Below are 18,539 nucleotides of genomic sequence, written 5' to 3'. Positions count from 1 at the left end.
GCAGTTGTTTTGATGCTCTTACTCCTGACATGACTGGGTGCTTTCTCTAGTTCATTCTTAATGACTAATTATAGTGGCTGAGTTAATGGCTCAGCTTCTCTCTAATTTTCTTTACGTAGCTTCCAAGTAAAAATTTAACTAAATTTAACCAAAACTCCTTCAGCTATAGGGCATACTTCTATTTATAAATGACCCTAAACACTATTCAAGAGTTGTCTTTCAAGAGCCTTTATGTTTTAGGTAAGTAATTAGGTTTACTATTCATAGTGAAAAATTATGCACAGACTACCAATGTGGTGTTCCGTTTAATAACTCATTCTTTTATCTGTGTGAACAGCCTCTTGATCTCTAGTGCTTTGTTGTCTTTCAAAGCATACTTTGAGATCTCCTTTAAGCTCAGGATCATCTTTTCCCCAAGGTGCCCTACACTGCTCTCTCAGCTGTCTTAGGGTGCCGCAAGGGGAGGTCTGTAAGTGACAGTCCCTGACCAGAGATAACCAAGAGAGTAAAAAGACATGTCAGTTTGCCTCAGTGGGGTTTGAATATTCGTACTCTAGCTGTTCAGCATAAAATGGAAATGATTAACAATTTATGAAGGATTTTAAGTTTATGTCCTAAGCATACAGCAGGTAAGGCATCACTATCTGTAGTGACAGCAGCAATTGAGTATTGCTTCACCTGATCACAGCTTATGTGGCTGTTGAAAGGGATCTGAAATGTTCTTTTTGAAAACAGTAATCTCTTTATACTTTTTGTTAAAAGTGTTAAGAAATACCAAGTTAACATTCTGCCTCTCAGACTCACCTTTTTTTCCAGCCAAAGTGTACCTTATCAGGCTAAACTAGGAATGTGTGCTATTCACTTTTCTTCAGCCTTTTTTTTTTTTTTAATTCCTAATTGCTTTAAAAAGGTGGTGCAAAGTTCTACTAGGCAGCATCCTCTATGACTTTCTGCCCAGCACTTTTTACTATATGTGGCATTATCTTTCCTCAAACTGAATAACCCGAGGCCTTCAGTTTCTGCTCAAATGTCTTAACTAGCAGATTATGAGGAAAAAGCATCATTGCCCTGAGGTAGTTAGGCAGACTGTATCCAAAGTACATGGAAGCACCTTGTATATTACTGCCTTACCCTATTGGTACCAAAATTGGATTTTCCTCAGTCCCATGTGCCAAGATTTATCACACCCAAGTTAGGCACCAGAGAAGGCTAACTGAATTCCTTTGTTTTTCCAGTGGATAGGCAAATGAATTATAGACTATCCTGATAGATGAAAATTTACTTCATTCTGAGAAAAAGCATAGAGAGAAAAATGAGATCCCTTTAAAAATTGTGCTAGACACTTAGGAGAACTGAAATTTGACAGTAGATTGGCCTTTCTTTCATGAGTCTCCATTTTATCTTCCTGTGAAATTGCTGCTGCTCTTGAAAATTGTACACCTCACACGCTCAGTACAGCCTTCTACGTTTAATGTATCTGTTCTCTGAAAATCTTGTGAAGTCCTGGAGATGGAAAGATCTTATTCTTTACTGCAGTTGTGGGTGTCTGTGGGTTGGTGTGTATCTAGGTTTGAGCATGATACCCTTGTGATATTGGCATAGTACCATGTGATGAATTGTCTGTTTTTTTCAGTATGTTTTTGTAAACTTAGAAATGACAGGTACAATGTGTACACTCAACATGGCCGAGCAGAATTCTGTAGGAAAGCCTGAATTGGGTATTTCCAACTTATAAGTGCCTGTCTTTTCGACCTTAATAATGTTACTTCATAATCTTTTACAATGTATAATTGAAACATAAAAAATGTTAATAGTGAGAGTGTGTATATGGTGTAGGCAGTATTGATTAAGAATGATATTTCCAGTGATTTTTTTTCCCCCCCCCCCCCCCCCCCAGATCTTAGTTTTCAAGCAGCTGCTCGAATTATGTCTACCCCTGTTTATGATGCCTTAAAGGTAATGAAAGACATAGCTCAGAACTTCCCAATAAGAGCCAGGTATGATACTTAAGCTTGTTTTTCAAATACTGTTTTTATGTTTGCATTTGAATTTAATGACAGTAATACAGATTTATATCCAAATCCTGCAGTCAGATATTCATGTTTTACAGCTTGCTAGATGGATTCCAGGCAATTTCATTGAGTAGAAAATACCTCCTGGGAGAGCTCATGATCGGTCTCTTATTAAATGTTTCCTGTCTGATGCAGGAGATGCCATGAAGGCATCCTAATCCTTCAGGCACTTATGGTTGAATGCCTAGTCCTCCCAGCTTTTACTAGAATGATATTTTCCCAGGTGGAAAATTCTGTTGAATTAATAGCAGATCTACTCACAGTAAGAAGAGGTGAAATTCTATTAATAAATTTCGTAGGGGATCCACACACATTAGTTCTAAGCACAACATTCAACATTGCTGACAAGATTGGGCCCTGGCTACTGTATGTTAGTGTTCTTACTGGGGAAGATCTGTCTCCCATAACAGAGTACTTAATAAAAGATCAAGATAGATGTTAAATAAATGAATAACATTTTCCTCTGTACTAATACTAAAAATTGCTCTTCCTGTAAGCCAATTGTATTGCAGTTGAGAAATGCTTTTCTTTATATTTAGTAAGTTCTTCATGTAATCCTATCAGCAATATTTGCTTGAATTACTGAATTAAATATGATGCTAAATAGGATTCTTAACTCAATGCGCTTTCACATTTTACAACTCTTGTTTAATTATCACAGTGTTTCATTGTCATCTCTGATTTTTCTATTAGAGAAAATCTACACTGTAATGGAAAAACTATCTGTGTAACGTCTTGTTTCAAGGAAGAAAACTAACTTTTTAAATGCTTGAAACATAATTATTATGAAGTAGTAAGGTACAAATTTACACTTAGATTAGCAATCAGAAAATGCAGCTTTCCCTTAGAAGATAGTGGAAATGTACATAATGTTGAACTGCAAGGCCAGTTCTGTTCTTTAAAAGACAGGAAAAAGTCGGTTTGAAGTATAGTAGGTGATCTTTAAATCATTGATTTAAAAAGTCATTAAATTGTTACATCCCACTCCAACTCCCGCTGTGTATTTGTGGCATTAGAGCACAATTTACCTACTCTGCAAACATTTTATTTTTATGGGTAAAAGTATAAGAAGACTTTAGAAGTATTAAAAGGGGAATTCAGTTCCTGTCCTGTATGATTTATTCTAATATGCTAATCTAGCACGTTATTTTTAACATGAGAGATTACAAATATTTAAATAATTTAAAGATAGTAGGTCTGCATTGACAACAAACTTAAATCAAAGGAGCATTGTGTAAAAACAGTGCACAAAATATATTTCCTTAATAATCTAATCGTGCTTAACCTGCTGAGTCAAAAATACTAGTTTGGAAAAAAAAAAAACCTAGAATAAACAGGAAATGAAAAGATATTGCTTAATCACTTTAGGTAGATAACTGATCATTATAATAGTAGTATTTTAAGATTTTAAAATATCTAAATTTCACACAGTTTAGATATGAGAACAACCATTCTTTCATTATGCAAATTTTCGTTTGAAAAGGCTGTATAAAAATTTTAGAACTATAGTTATAAAAATTAAAATTAAATATTATATGTTCCTTAAAAATAAAGGAGTTCCTTAGACCACAAAAAATGAATATACCATTCCTCTGGAAGTTTCTTGCACTTTCTAGTTTATAACCTGCATTTTTGTGTCTCAGTACTTCCAGTTGAAAAGGTTAGTCTGAGGTAGATTTTACAAAATTTCATCACATGTAGACAGTGTAACAACTGATATATGTCATGGTGACATTTTGATAATTCATTTTATAGGATATTTTTCATCTTTGTTTTGTTGTATACATGTCATAATTATCTGTTATTTAAGAGTGCAGTAAGAAGAATTATAATACTCTGTTTCTTGCTATTCATTTATCATTCATGAATATTAACATTATGAACATGTGAAAAGTTTCCTTTTTTCCCCCGATATGCAGTACTGCATAGCTACATGTTCTTCCAGGTAAGAATAAAGATGCATAAAATTATATGATAGAAAATATTACAACCTTAAGGTCATACGAGAACATTCCTACGTCATGTAGAATGATAAATAGTATCCATTTACTTTCAGAGAGTAAAGTGTTTCTCTTTATTGAGTCCTTAGCGCTTAATATTTAGAAAAACATGCATAAGAATTTGTGAAGCTCTGAACAAGTTGAACAAATGACTGAACTCAAAATGAACGGATATCTTTCACAGGTACTTTTACACTTGTTACCTCAAATTCCTAGGGTGTCCTTCTCAAGGATCAACCATCACACTCTCTCCTTAAAACCTTGCTAGAATCCTGCATTGTTGACTGCTGTGCATAGACAAGGAGCTAGTTAATGATTCTTTAATGTATTGCTTTCTTATTACCAAAAAAGCTATCAGTAAAGCTTACCTTTTACTGATAAGTATTTTACTTCCTTGCTCATGTTGGGCCAGCTTTGTCTTCTCCTTTCTGCCTTTTTATTATTTTCACATTCATTTTTTATGTTTCTGACTTACTACTCTAAGCTATTTGGAAATATTTAGGTTGTTGTTCTTATCTGTGTAGTTTTTATCACCTGTGTATGCAGAATGAAGCATTGATTCCGAGAGTTGCAGGCCCTACTACTATTTATGTTGAGTTTAGCAAGATGAAAATCAGAGCTTTTTTTCCCTGAAGTATTTTTTACTTCAGGACTCTCTAAAACTATTGCTATGAAGTCAGAATAATAGTTGTGGTAGTACTGCCACACATTAAATTTCCACCTTGCTATGGAGTCCTTCTGTTAAGTAGCTGTTTTGCTCATTGGCTAAGTAAATTCTCAGTAATAATTCCTATCAATTACAGATGTTCTTTTAATGAGAAAAGTTCTGTAGTGTTCCTGAATTATGTCTGTTGCTGGTAGAAGGTCCCTTAAAGCAGTGTCCTACATAGTCAGCTTTTGAGACTTCTGACTTGATAGTGTTTTTTCCTAATCCTTCTCCTGCATTTCTCCAAATTTAAATTTGGCTTCAGATATTCTTTTCTTTGTACTTACAGTTTCTTTTAATATTTTTCTTTAAAATCTTAATCAACAATGTTTCTTTTTCAACAGAAATGTTTATAGTTTCTTGCTTTCTGTTCTACAATTTTTATTTCAAAAGTAGTACAGTATACAATATATTTACTCAGTATTGAATACACTTACTACATTCTTTATATGCATAGAGAGTACCTAGCAGTATGATTACAAAAGCTTTATGAGAAAGAGTTTAAATTAGTTGAACAATAGTAAGCAAGTTATTAAGCTCATCTTCCAAGGACTATTGATAATAATATATTTGAACCATGTTGACTGTTTTTTAGTGCTGTCTTTGACATCACAGTTTGAGTTACACCTTTCTCATTTTGAGACCAGGAAAGACCACCAAGTATGGATTGGTATAAATACAGCTCCTTCTTGATCCTCTGTTGCCCTTTCATCACGTGGTCCAGAAGGGATTCACAGTGACAGAAATAATCTGCCAGAATATTTAGAGGGGGTGAATGGAAAAAGGGTATTTAGCTGTGATGAATTGTGTAATATTTGTAAACAAAGCTTGGAAATCATATTGTTTGCACTTAACAAGTAGTCTCTTTGATCGCCTGGAAAGCTTGAATATTTGTTTAAAGTAAACTGATTTTATGTCTTATTTCTGATATATTGTGAAAAAGGTCGAGTTTACTAGCAAGATCTATTCTAAATCAGTTTCTTTTAGGGGGGTGTGAGGATTTACATTATTAACTGCCTGCTTTATTATCCATAAGTATTGAAGATGGCTTAGTAGGATCATTCTCAGTTTGTTTAGTTAACTTTCAGGTTTAAGATTACTCCACTTTTTCTTAAAGCCCCATACAGATTTGCTAAAACATGTACAATCATGTTTTGAAAAAAAAATTTATGTAGGCAGCTAGAGTATTTATTTTGGCATTTATTGGGAGAATCAGATTGAGGTTAATATGGTTTAGGGTATCTTAAAACCTGGAGAGATTAATTTGCCTTTGGGAGTATTTTAAGACAGCCTAGTAATTATAAACATCACATACAATACATTGTGGCAGAGGAAGTTAAAATAGTCTTCCACAACGTTCTTGAAAGGTAAAAAAGACAAATCAATGGATTATCTTCTAAAGGTAGAATGACTAAGGAAACTAAAATTTTGACTGTCTGTGAATACTTAACATTTTCAGGGGTCTCAATCTGTAAATCTCTTTTCTGACGTCACCTAATTTTAAAGTGGTCATTCTTTGCATATTTTCCTTGCCTTCTGCCAAAACATCAAGTTGTATCCTTGGCTGCCTGTGCTGTAATGTTGAGCAGCATGGAGTTAGTAACATTAACTTGAAATATACAAATATGGCATTTATTTAGGTAACAATTTAGATGATCAAACAACTTACTTTTTTATAATATACATGCTATTTTCCACAAAAACCAAGAGGAAAGATTGAGAGTGGTAAAAAATATGCTGATAATATTACTTCAACAAAACCTAGCATAAATTTGCAATCTGGGTTTACTAGAGTAACACAGAACAAAATATTTGTTTTGAAAATAAACTATTTACGACACTGCATTACTCTTCTTTTGAAGTCTTAATTACAGCATTCTTCAATTACAGTGCATTGGATATGGTATTAAAATACATATTTCACAGTATTTAAAGCATTTTTAAAAATACAGTGGTTCAGTGATATCAATATTCTATTTTTACAGATCACTGACCAGAGTGCTTGTAGACAAGAAAATGCGGAATGAAATAGAAGAAAATCAGAAGGTTTGTTTTTATTTCTTCAAGCGGACATTTGAGTTACTATCATATTACTGCTTTTGGAGATTTTTATTAGTGTAGCAACTTTCACATGGTTTCTATCAGAGAAAAAGAGCTAATTGTTCTAAACATCTTTTCTAAATAAATAACATGGAAATACTCAATTCAAATTTTCCACTTTCTACTGTTCTTGGTACTTTTACCCTTCCCTCTTTTGATTTTACAGAATTAGGCAAGGACAAACAATTTTTATGGAGTGTTGTGTTCAGTCATAAATTGTGTGCTGTGAAAGCAAAATAGATACGTTAATTTTTCTAGAGCTTTGATGTTGAATCTAGGCCTGCTGCTTATATTATGGTCAGCACATGCTAGCTTTGGGCTTTCCACACTCTCAGAATCATGCGTGCAACTATTCTGCAGGGTATTTTGAACGTAGTCTATGGTGGTTTTATTTTCATCCTTGATGCACTGCATCTTTTGTGCCTTGTATCATGAGGAGTCATTGTTCATGTGATTTTGACTGATCTGAGATGTGTTCTGAGATGCCACTTTGCGTTTGTCAAGTTCGTGACATCTGTTGTATTTTTTCGTTCAAGTTGAGTGTTAAAATTAAATGTTAGCCACCATGCTTTTAGGACTGGTCACATGAAATGACATCCGTAGCACTGTCCTTAATCTTGATCTTCAGAACATATATTTTCATATGGTGTTAAGACTGGCCAGCCACAGTAGTGAAAGGGATTTATTTCTTACTTATGGCACTCCTGTACTTTTGCAACGTTGCCCTGTATCATTTTGCTTTATATCCATTTAGGTCTTTTCCTCTTACCTTGCCAAGACTAATATCTCCAGGGGAATGCATTTCCAGTTTCTTCCACCTTCCAAAACAGTGAAAGCGAACAATGTCCGTGTTGCAGTGATGCAGCCTTCTCATAAAGAGCTTGTCATCTCCGTTGTAGCAGAAATTTCACATAAATGTGTTAGCTCTCCACCATGCAATGTAAGGCTTTCCAGTCTTGAGTATTTCCTGCCCAAATAGTGACAGACTCAAGTGTTACGTCCTTGTAAACAGTTATGCAAACAATTGTATAGGGCTGCTTTTGTCTGTAGGTGATTGCATGTGGGACTGGTGTATTGAGAATACAATTCACATACCCCAGCAGTTCACCTGCCTGAGCCCTTCAGCTTTCTTGTGTGCAGGATGCATGTTTGATTCTTGGGTTTTCACAGACATCTTAGAGTGGGCTCGACATTATGCAGACCTCTTGTTTCTTGCACTAGTGAGAAGTGCCATAGTTTGTTCAAGAGAGCAAATCAGTATCTGCACCCTGCTTCATTGCTTTCTGTATACAGCTGAGATACACATTTTCCTATATCTCTTTGTTGTTAGGGTTGTAGTCAGGATAAAGCAAAATAAAGCCCTGATGATCATAGTTTCTCCAGAGTACGAGTGTTGGTATCAGGACTTTCCTTGTTTCTTGATGAAGTCTTTACAATGTCTTTCTCCAGTTGCAGCTCCATTAATACAAAAATCAAAACCAACTGCTTAATAAAAAACTACTCCTCTACCCCAAAATGAAAAAAAAAAAAAATTAAAGGTATATCAGGAATTAAAATGGCTATTATTTCTAAATTTAAGGATTAGGAAAAGTAAGATTTGGTTTGAAATGAAGATACCTGCATTTAGACACATCTGTATGGGTATCTAACTTCTGTTACAACAATGAAGATGTAGTCAATGGACATAAAAACCAATTTAGCTCACTCAGTGGTGAGGTGGGGCATGTGGGGGCACACAGCCATTTTGTGGGGCATGACTGAGTTGCCTAAACCTGGATTTCTGATGTCATTTGAGATGCCATGAACTATCCAACATAACCACACAGGTCTGGTGGATGTGGCCACTGGGACATCCATTCCCTTCCAGTTGACCTTGTACTTTCCAGTCCAAGAAGCCTTATCCTGAGACCTTGCAATGTCTCAAGTGACACTGGGTATCAGCTGGATGGCTCCTATGAGTCCATAGACTATATTAAATACATTAACTATAAGAGGATCTTAGGCACCTATCAGACTAAGTTTAGATTTCATACTACATCCTACCTGAGGCTACAGACCTTTAGACAGCTAAAAGCTAAAATCTGTTGAATAAAAGTGGGGAAACTTCCTGAACACTGCTGCTAGAGCACAATAAATTGGCATGTGCGTTCTTGAACTGCAGTACATCCATCTAGCAGCAGGAGAGATATGATTTCATGCTGTGTGTAACTGGATGATTCCCTCTCAAGATAATGAAAGTTGAATAGGAAATGCAACGGGAGGAAATAAAGGTATTAAAAGTTGAAAGGCATGTGATGATTTAGGTGTAATGAATTGATACCTAACTAAGAAATAGACAAAGAACTGCTATGGATAAAAGGAAAAATAAAATCTCATTAAACACAACTCACAACTTCCAGTGCAATAATTTGCTGACAGTTTAGCAAGAAAATACTATATGAGTATTATCAGCATTAAATTCTAGTCTTGGATGCCTAAATACTCCTTTCATCAAAGTTGTTACAGCAAATGGATGCTCTTCTGAACAATAAAATGCCTAGCATCAAAATTGTATAATGAGCCTCAGCTCTGATTCAGCTCAGTGCTTTTCCTACTGGAGTACTGAAGAATTTGTAAAACTTTCAGACTCCCGTTTCAATACCCAGTGGCTGATAATTTTTTCATTGTTCCCGCATTCATTTTAGTTAGTATTAGGATTTTTATGACCTACATCAGCCAGTTGCAGTCTTTCTCAGTATCTGTGTTTACATGAGTATCTGAGCTTATAGGAATGACCAGTAAGCTTTCGGTAGTGGTAAGAGATCCCTTATCCTAAATGCTGATTTCAGTGCTTCAAGGAGAGGGCCTTGAAGCTGATCTCACAAGATCTGCGCAAGAGCCCTGAAGGATGCTGGTAAGATTTCTTGAGACTAATCCTCTTTATATTTATTGTTCACTCCTTGAGTCCAGTGGCATTAAGGGTGATTTTTCTGCGGTCACAGTACTTTGTGGCATAACGCTGGTATTAAAACTGTAATCCAAGTTGGATTTGCTAACTACAGAAAAATTTCAGGTATACCTAGGACTTTGGGTGCTTCTCTGCCTGGTGTGGAGGAGTCTCATCACTGTGTGCCTGGCTGTTTTCTTTTGTCCCTTCTGCCCATTTTGCTTGCGTCTCAGGATCAAACTCCATGTAGGTAAAATGATCGGAAATTTCACCTGCTGCAAGGGCACTTGGCATTGTCAGGCATTTGTGAATTTTGGCTGCTTAGAAGGGATGAGTAGAGCGAGACCTTGGGAGGGCGTGTAATTCTGTGTGAAGCTGTGGTAGGAAAAATGTAAATGTCAAACACCAGCCGCTACTTCTAGTTTTTGTTTTAATGGTTGCATGAGGTTTAACAAAGATAAATATGAAGTCCTGCACTTGGGCCAGAGTCATCCAAAGCAGCAGTTAGTTATAAAGAAGATAGAAGTCCTTCCTCTTCTGTACCAAGTTTTGGGACATACCAAAAAAATTTTCTGTATTTTAGAAGAGTATAAGATTGGGAATAAGTGAGTTTTATGAATTAGAAAAGTAATTAAGTTATCTCTTTCTGTTTTTCCTTATCTGACCATAGGAAACTTACTGCCATGCATTTTTGAAAGGCCCACTGACATCCATTTTTTAGGTGCCTACTAAAATTTTCATGAAAGATAATAACTAACAATTTAAAAAAAAAAAGGCTTTCTGGTTGTTTCTTAGCATTAGTGGGATGCAGTCGTGTGTGTCGTCCCCCCCCATCCACCATATTATTCACATTATATCTGAGTTTGAATATATGTATTTAGATACCTTGTAACAAACGTAAGTAATTATTACTCTTTGTAAATCTACATACAAAAAAGAATGAAAGCACTACCAAGTTCAGGATACACCATTAGAATAAATTAAATTTACCAATTTCAAAAGCTGTTTTTCAAGGTCAAGGACAGGTTTTGGACTTTCATAAAAATTCTTTCTATGTTAGGCTCAGGCTTATCACAGCTACATTTTTCCTTCATGGAGAGCCCTGCCTTTCATACGTTGATATTAGGTGCCATTACATATTTCCATTCTGCTTTGGGTTGTGAAAATGTTTATATATACTACGGAATATGGTACCGTTTCAATGAATGATGAGTAATATGGAGATCTGTTGGATTACAAGGAGCTTCAAGTGCACTGTTGTCTCATTTATGTGGAGTTGCACTTATAATGACACAAACCAGTTAGCTTTGAGTTTACTTACATTTAACTGTGTGAAAGTAACCACACTACTTCAAAGGAATAATATCACTTCCAATGTTGTCCCGTTTTTTCTCTCATTTGTTCAGTGACAGGCTCATAAGTGGAGTAATATATGCAGCCTGAGTTGCTTGCTCTAAGTGTGTTTTTGTTCAAAGTGTGCTTTTTGTTCACTCTCATTTTGTTCGGCAAGTGGGAGCTAAATGGGAAAAAAAAATCTTCCTCAGCTTGCTTTTTTTCCTGCCTATTTTTGGTGCTTTCCATTCCGCTGTTGGGAATTAAGACAGATCTGGAAATCTGACTGCTCCTCATGGGGCGAGTTGGAATAAACTGCTGCTGTTGGTCCTGTTACTTATCTTGCTACAGCCACTGTAGATTGAACAGTGTGGTGCTTCACAGCTCTCTGAAATGAAATGATAAGGCATATCTTAGTCCCTAAACACTTCCTTCCTCTTGTATTTGTTTATTGTGGATTTTTTTTCTTCTTTGCAAAGCAAGGATATGCTATCCCTTTCTGAATTTTTTTTTTTCCCAAGGCCCTTTTGTGAGATGAGACTGTGAGTTTCTACTCTGTCTTTCCTACCTTCCCCTAACAATTGTGACTACACATTTTTGGAATTGTGAAAGATTTTAAGCGATGGAGAAGCTAGTTTCAAGTGGAGGTCTGAAGGACACATGTAGGGTCTCCCTTTGATCTCCATTTGGAAGTGAATGGATATGTAGGAGGAATATGCTGGGGGTAATTTTTCAAAAACTTATGAGCCGTATTACTGTATTTGTGTGTATTTTCACTTTCTGTTGGCAGACACTGAGGATGTGTTCTTGTGTATACCTTGTACAGGCAGGGACACTGTAGGTTGTTTGGCAGCGGATTATCAACTATTTTCATTTGTATTTGTATTAAGCATTGAAAGTGTGTTAAATAGCACTCATGAAGGTATGCTGTCAATATTTTTACCAACAGCACTCAGCTAAAAGAAATTATGTGCAAGAGACTTGATGTGTCTGTTGTGTAGAATTACTTAAGTTTTTTATGCTTATATATCTGTATGTGTGTGTTAGTGTCCTAAATTACTTAGCAGTACTGATTATTTTTAAGCATTTTCATGAAATACTCGGAATCCAACCTGGAGAAGCACGTTTATTTCTAAATGGCCTTCATATTGACCTGGATTTTCATGACCCATTTAGGTAAGATGGTATATTTTGTTTGAAAATATATTTATGGAATTACTAATAATACTGGAGGAGTTGTGCTTATGATGATAAATAATCTCATCTGTTGCATTTTGGGGGCCAGGAAGTGCTCCAAAAAAGGAAATATTTGTTTACAGTGGTTTTACTTTGAATATGAACATTGTATAAGTAGTTGAAAACAGTATTTTCTCTTGGAATATGTTATATAATTTGCTTACAATTTTATGACTCACCATATAAAATCCATTTAAAAATGGAAGGAATCCAAGATGTATGTATAAAAAGGTGGGAAAAGCACTTAAAAATGTAAGTTAAGTGCTTTCACATGCGTATTTCTTAAAAATTTCAACAAAATTGCAGGTATTAAATTTAGATACACAACACTTTGGGTTATTTTTGGCATGGTTGTGAGTCTGTGTCTGGCCACCTTTTATAATAAGTTCTGTTAATGCAGAACTAATCTCCTTGTGGTATAAGAAATCTTTTTCCAGTTTGTGTAATTATAGTATAATTATTTTGGGTTTGACTTGCCTCTTTTATGCAAGCACTCATAAAATGTAAACATTTTCCCTTGCATTATTCTGTATGTTATCAACAGCAACTACTTCAAAATCATCTTTGGTGGCCTGCAAACTGTCAGTAAATCTACTGATACTAAGGCTGAGTTTTTTTCATTTTCCTATGATTTGTTAGAGTCTACCATTTTTTATTTTCTATTTTTTAACTCAAAATGTCTTCATTTCTTCATGGAGATTCTTAAGCTTTCTTGGTTTTATCATTTATACTTGCAATTTTTACTTTATTTTTTTCTCAGCCAAAGTTTTGAGGTGGAGTCACTTGCATCTTTTTTGATAATGATGCAAATATTAATAGCGCTTTTTAATGCTAGTGCTAGGTTTAATTTCAATATAATTTAGAAGAAACTTTTCAGAACAGCGAAAACTCAAAATGAAGCAAGATAGTAATAAAGGCATTTGGAAAATCTTGCCTGCTGTGTTCTAGCAGGTGAGTACTTCAGGTTTGTTTCCATTCTGATATTGAATTTTCAGATTGCAACAAATGTTAGAGAGTCCTGTTGGGTCTTCTGGGAGAGAGTTTTCTTTTACAGGAGTAGCTATGTGTTTCCTCCATGCTGTTTTCAGGGTTCTGCTGTGATGCAGATTTAGGGCTTGTCTGTGTCTCCATCACTTGCTGCCTGCTTCTCTACACACTTGCAGAGCTTCCTGTTATTTGTATAATATGTTATAATTCTCTTTTGAAATAAGTTGAAGATGTGTAAGTGTAGTGTTATTAATTGATTATGTTTTAAACATTTGACTGAAGAAGAATGTAAAAATTATTTTTCATACTAAAAATAATCCTTGTGTTAAGTCTTTGAAATATTTTTTCTTTTTATGTCATGACAAGAGTTCTGTGTAGACGTTATGCATTTTTTCTTCCCGAAAAAGTATCTTAGAGACTCTTAAACTGGAAGGAAAAGTGATGCATGGCCTTCATGAACTTGGCATCAAAGAGGAGATCCTGAGTAAATTTATGAGGTTGCATATACATCCTACAGATGACAGTTATGCGCTAGATATTCGTCACTCTTCGATAATAGTAAGTAATTAAACAATTATTTATTTAAATATTACATACATATTTGATAATGCTATGTATGAGAGTCTATCTTTTTTTGTAGTGTAATTGAAATACTAGGCATAAGACTGTATATCAATAAGCAGTTTAAAATATTTTGGAGGGTGATATCTCTTCAATATATTTTAGGAGTAATTTTCTCTAGACTATACCTTATTAAAATTTTAAGATGCAGAAAGTTTAAAAGAAAAGAGGAATGTATCTAAGAGTGGTTACACACTCGTAGCTATAGAATTTGACTTTACAGCAATTAATCTAGCTACATAATATCTTCGTATTATGCAAGACTGTGAAATGTGCTTTGCAAGTATGATAAGTGAATTGTGGACAACTTAAATATTTTGTTTCTAATTGTCCAATGACTCTGCTTTTTTCCCTTCTTCAAAATTTCTACAGGTTTTCATTACAAAGGTTATATGCCAGTGGAAAAGGCACTAAAATACTAATTTTCTTCACCTGAAAGAATCATATTTCACTCTTCGCTTTGCCAAGGCTTGCACAGAAAACAGTAGAAGAACAAATTGGCCATATATTAATTAGTTATTTTGATATATCTAAAGTGCTGCTCCTGCAGGTTATAGATAAATACTGTATTTGTCTTATAAGATGGTTATGCTGTTACACACCTATGTGTGTGATATGTTGTTATGACCTTTGTATTGTGAAAGTAGTTTCCACCCTTGAAAAAATGCTTTTATTCACATCCTGATACAGAATACAAATGGTCTTTTTTCTTTTCCCATCCATTATTAGTTTTATTATGTACTGCAAATAAAAACCCCGAACAGTTTGATTGAAAAGAAAAAAAATATCAATTTTGGAAGCTATTTTCTGTTACTGTTTCAAAAAGAAGATAAAACATTTTACTCTTTCCAGGCTTTCCATGTGTTTTAAAATATCTTTATTTATACATATGTATTTTACTCAGTTTAATATGTGGTTTTTAAATGGCTGCCTTTTTTGTTTTAGTGGGTTAATAACATAGAACAAGATCACAGCTATAGCACATGGCCTGCAAGCTATCAGGAACTGCTAAAACCCACATTTCCCGGAGTTATACAGCAGATTAGACGCAATTTATATAATTTGGTAAGTTTGGAGAACTTTATTTTTTTGCATAGTGTATGTATTAATATGTGGACAGACAATTTATTGAAAAATACACATGCTGTATTCATTGTTAAGATAGGTTAGAATTTCATGTTTTCTATGTGGGTCTGCTAATAGTAGTGAAAATCTTTTTGTCTAGTGAGTTATGTGTGATCATTAGTCTGATTTCCAGAAGTGGACTTGGGCACAGTTTTGTCAGGAGATTTTCTGTTCCTTTCCATGCTACATATCGATAATTAACTACTATCAATGAATTTTCTTCATAGTACACTGCTGAGAGAAGATAATGATAACTGTCCTTGTTTTAGAGATGGTGAACTGAAGTACAAAAAGATTTAAGTTATAAAGCATGCTAATTATGAATGTCTTGTAGCCTAATTTTTCCTCTGTACATAGCGTTCTGTATCACTTAGTAAGTTAAGGAAACAGCTATTGCTGATTTAAATTGAAATGTAAATTACAAAAAGTAATTGTATGAATCATAGAATCGTTTGGGTTGGAAGGGACCTTTAAAGATGTTGTGGTTCAACCCCAGCCAGCACCTAAGCACCACGCAGCCACTTGCTGACTCCCCCCCACCAGTGGGATGGGGGAGAGAATTGGGGGGAAAACAAAAAAAGTAAAACTCGTGGGTTGAGATAAAGACTGTTTAATAGGACAGAAAAGGAAGAGAAAATAATAATAATAATAATAGAACATACAAAACAAGCGATGCACAATACAGTTGCTCACCACCCACTGACCAATGCCCAGCCAATCCCCAAGCCACTGTGTCCCCCGGCCAACTTCCCCAGTTCATATCCTGGCCATGACGTCATATGGTATGGAATACTCCTTTGGCTCGTTTGGGTCAGCTGTCCTTGCTGTGTCCCCTTCCAGCTTCTTGTGCGCTCCCAGCCTCCGTTGGCAGGGCAGTATGAGAAGCTGAGACGACCTTGACTTAGTACAAACACTGCTTAGCAACAACTAAAACGTCAGTGTGTTATCAACATTATTCTCATCCTAAATCCAAACCACAGCACTATACCAGCTACTAGGAAGAAAATGAACTTTATTCCAGCTGAAACCAGGACAATATCCACCCCTTATTCTATACTATCTACGTCATGTCCAGGTCCCACACTTTCCGATACATTTCCAATTAATCACCACCACTTTTCCTATCTTTTGATACATTCACACACAGATATCATTCCCTTAGTCTATGGGCCTCAAAATGTCAATTTAAATGTCCCTTTAAAATGTCCATTCAGTTCATTTAGTCCATGACTTTGGGCTCCATGTGTCATAACAGTCTTTCTAGACAGGAGGGATGGTGCGAAGTCTGCTCAGTCGGCAGAGCAGGATCGGCCTTCAGTGTAGTGTGTAGTTGGTGATGTTGGGCGCAGCAGGAGGATGGTGTGTAGTGTTGGATTGTTGCATGCTGCAGTCATTTTCTGGTTCCATCACTACTGCACTTCTCTCGGTTTTATCAAGGTTCATTCTTCATTAATCTGAGTGATTCTTACTGTAATACCATTGATATAGCATATAACAACTATAGTAGTGATGACATACAGTGGCAGGGTTATACACCAATTAACACCATTTATATTGTAAAAAATACAATTTAATTTATTGGCTATTCTCATGTAAAATCAAATCCCCTTGAGGCACACATTGGACTTGCCCATCCTTCTGCATCACCCACCAAGTACACCCAGGTCCTTGAGCAAAAGCAGTCCTGCGGATGGGTTTGCCTTTGCCTGAGGCAGGAGTGACCCAGACTGTCTTCCCTAGCATATTCTTTATGTGCACTATAGGGACGTTATCCCCTTCTACAGTATGTAAAAGCTTTGATTGGGCAGTGCCAGCTCAATTGGTAGATCCCCTTTATATATAGGTATACCCACTCAATGTCATGCTCTTTGGCCCAGGTGTCTATGAGGTTGTTTTGGAAACAAGTCCCGTTGTCTGACTCAGTTCTTTCTGGGGTACCATGTTGCCATAAGACTTGCCTCTCAAGGCCCAGGATAGTGTTCCGGGTGGTGGCATGGGGCACAGGATGTTTCCAGCCAGCTGGTGGTTGCTTCCACCATTGTAAGCACATGGGGCTTGCCTTGGCGGGTTTGTGGGAGTGTGATATAATCAGTCTGCCAGGCCTCCCCATATTTATATTTCAGCCATCGTCCTCCATACTAAAGAGGCTTTAACCGCTTGGCTTGGTTAATTGCAGCGCATGTTTCACATTCATGTATAACCTGTGCAATAGTGTCCATGGTCAGGTCCACCCCTCGATCACGAGCCCATCTATATGTGGCATCTCTTCCCTGATGGCCTGAGGTGTCATGGGACCACAGAGCCATAAATAATTCACCCTTATGTTGCCAATCCAGATCCACCTGAGCCACTTCAATCTTAGCAGCCTGATCCACCCGCTGGTTGTTTTGATGTTCTTCAGTGGCCCGACTCTTGGGTATGTGGGCATCTACGTGATGTACTTTTACAACCAGATTCTCTAGCCAGGACGCAGTATCTTGCCACAGTGCAGCAGCCCAGATGGGTTTACCTCTGCATTGCCAGTTACTCTGCTTCCATTGCTCTAACTGCCTCCACAGAGCATTTGCCACCATCCATGAGTCAGTATAGAGATAGAGCACTGGGCACTTTTCTCGTTCAGCAATGTCTAAAGCCAGCTGGATGGCTTTCACCTCTGCAAACTGACTCGATTCATCTTCTCCTTCTGCAGTTTCTGCAACTTGTCGTATAGGACTCCATACAGCAGCCTTCCACCTCCGGTGTTTTCCCAAAATGTGACAGGGCCCATCAGTGAACAGGGCATACTGCCTCTCATTTTCTGGCAGTTTATTATACAGTGGGGTCTCTTCAGCACGCGTCACCTCCTCCTCTGGTGATATTCCAAAATCTTTGCCTTCTGGCCAGTCTGTGATCACTTCTAAAATTCCTGGATGACTGGGGTTTCCTATTTGAGTCCATTGTGTGATCAGTGCAACCCACTTACTCCACATGGCATCAGTTGCATGATGTGTAGAGGGGACCTTCCCTTTGAACATCCAGCCCAGCACCGGCAGTCGGGGTGCTAACAGGAGCTGTGTTTCAGTACCAACCGCTTCCGAGGCAGCTCGAACTCCTTCATATGCTGCCAATATCTTTTTTTCCGTTGGAGTATAGCGGGCCTCAGATCCTTGATATCGCCGACTCCAAAACCCTACGGGTCGACCTCGGGTCTCCCTGGGTGCTTTCTGCCAGAGACTCCAGGTAGGGCCGTTCTCCCCAGCTGTGGTATAGAGCACATTTTTAATATCTTGTCCTGCCCGGACTGGCCTGAGGGCTACTGCATGAACTATCTCCCGTTTAATTTGTTCAAAGGCTTTTTGTTGTTCCGGGCCCCCTTTAAAATTGTTCTTCTCCCGGGTCACTTGATAGAGAGGGCTTACAATCAGGCTGTAATTTGGAATATGCATTCTCCAAAA

General features: G+C 36.7%; 1 protein-coding gene across 1 annotated transcript in view; it reads left to right on the top strand.

Annotated features, from left to right (window-relative positions):
- Window positions 1-18,539, top strand: part of UGGT2 (UDP-glucose glycoprotein glucosyltransferase 2) — a 99,754-nt gene that overhangs the window by 22,098 nt on the left and 59,117 nt on the right. The window contains exons 9-13 of the mRNA XM_050913596.1: window positions 1,898-1,997; window positions 6,764-6,824; window positions 12,221-12,312; window positions 13,767-13,917; window positions 14,926-15,045. Of these exons, the coding sequence (XP_050769553.1) occupies window positions 1,898-1,997; window positions 6,764-6,824; window positions 12,221-12,312; window positions 13,767-13,917; window positions 14,926-15,045 (524 nt within the window). The remainder of the gene's footprint in view (window positions 1-1,897; window positions 1,998-6,763; window positions 6,825-12,220; window positions 12,313-13,766; window positions 13,918-14,925; window positions 15,046-18,539) is intronic.

The sequence above is a fragment of the Gymnogyps californianus genome, chromosome 1 (assembly GCF_018139145.2).
Source record: "Gymnogyps californianus isolate 813 chromosome 1, ASM1813914v2, whole genome shotgun sequence".
NCBI lineage: Eukaryota > Metazoa > Chordata > Aves > Accipitriformes > Cathartidae > Gymnogyps > Gymnogyps californianus.
Note: the sequence above shows the minus strand (reverse complement) of the source record. Positions and strands in the feature narration are given on the sequence as shown.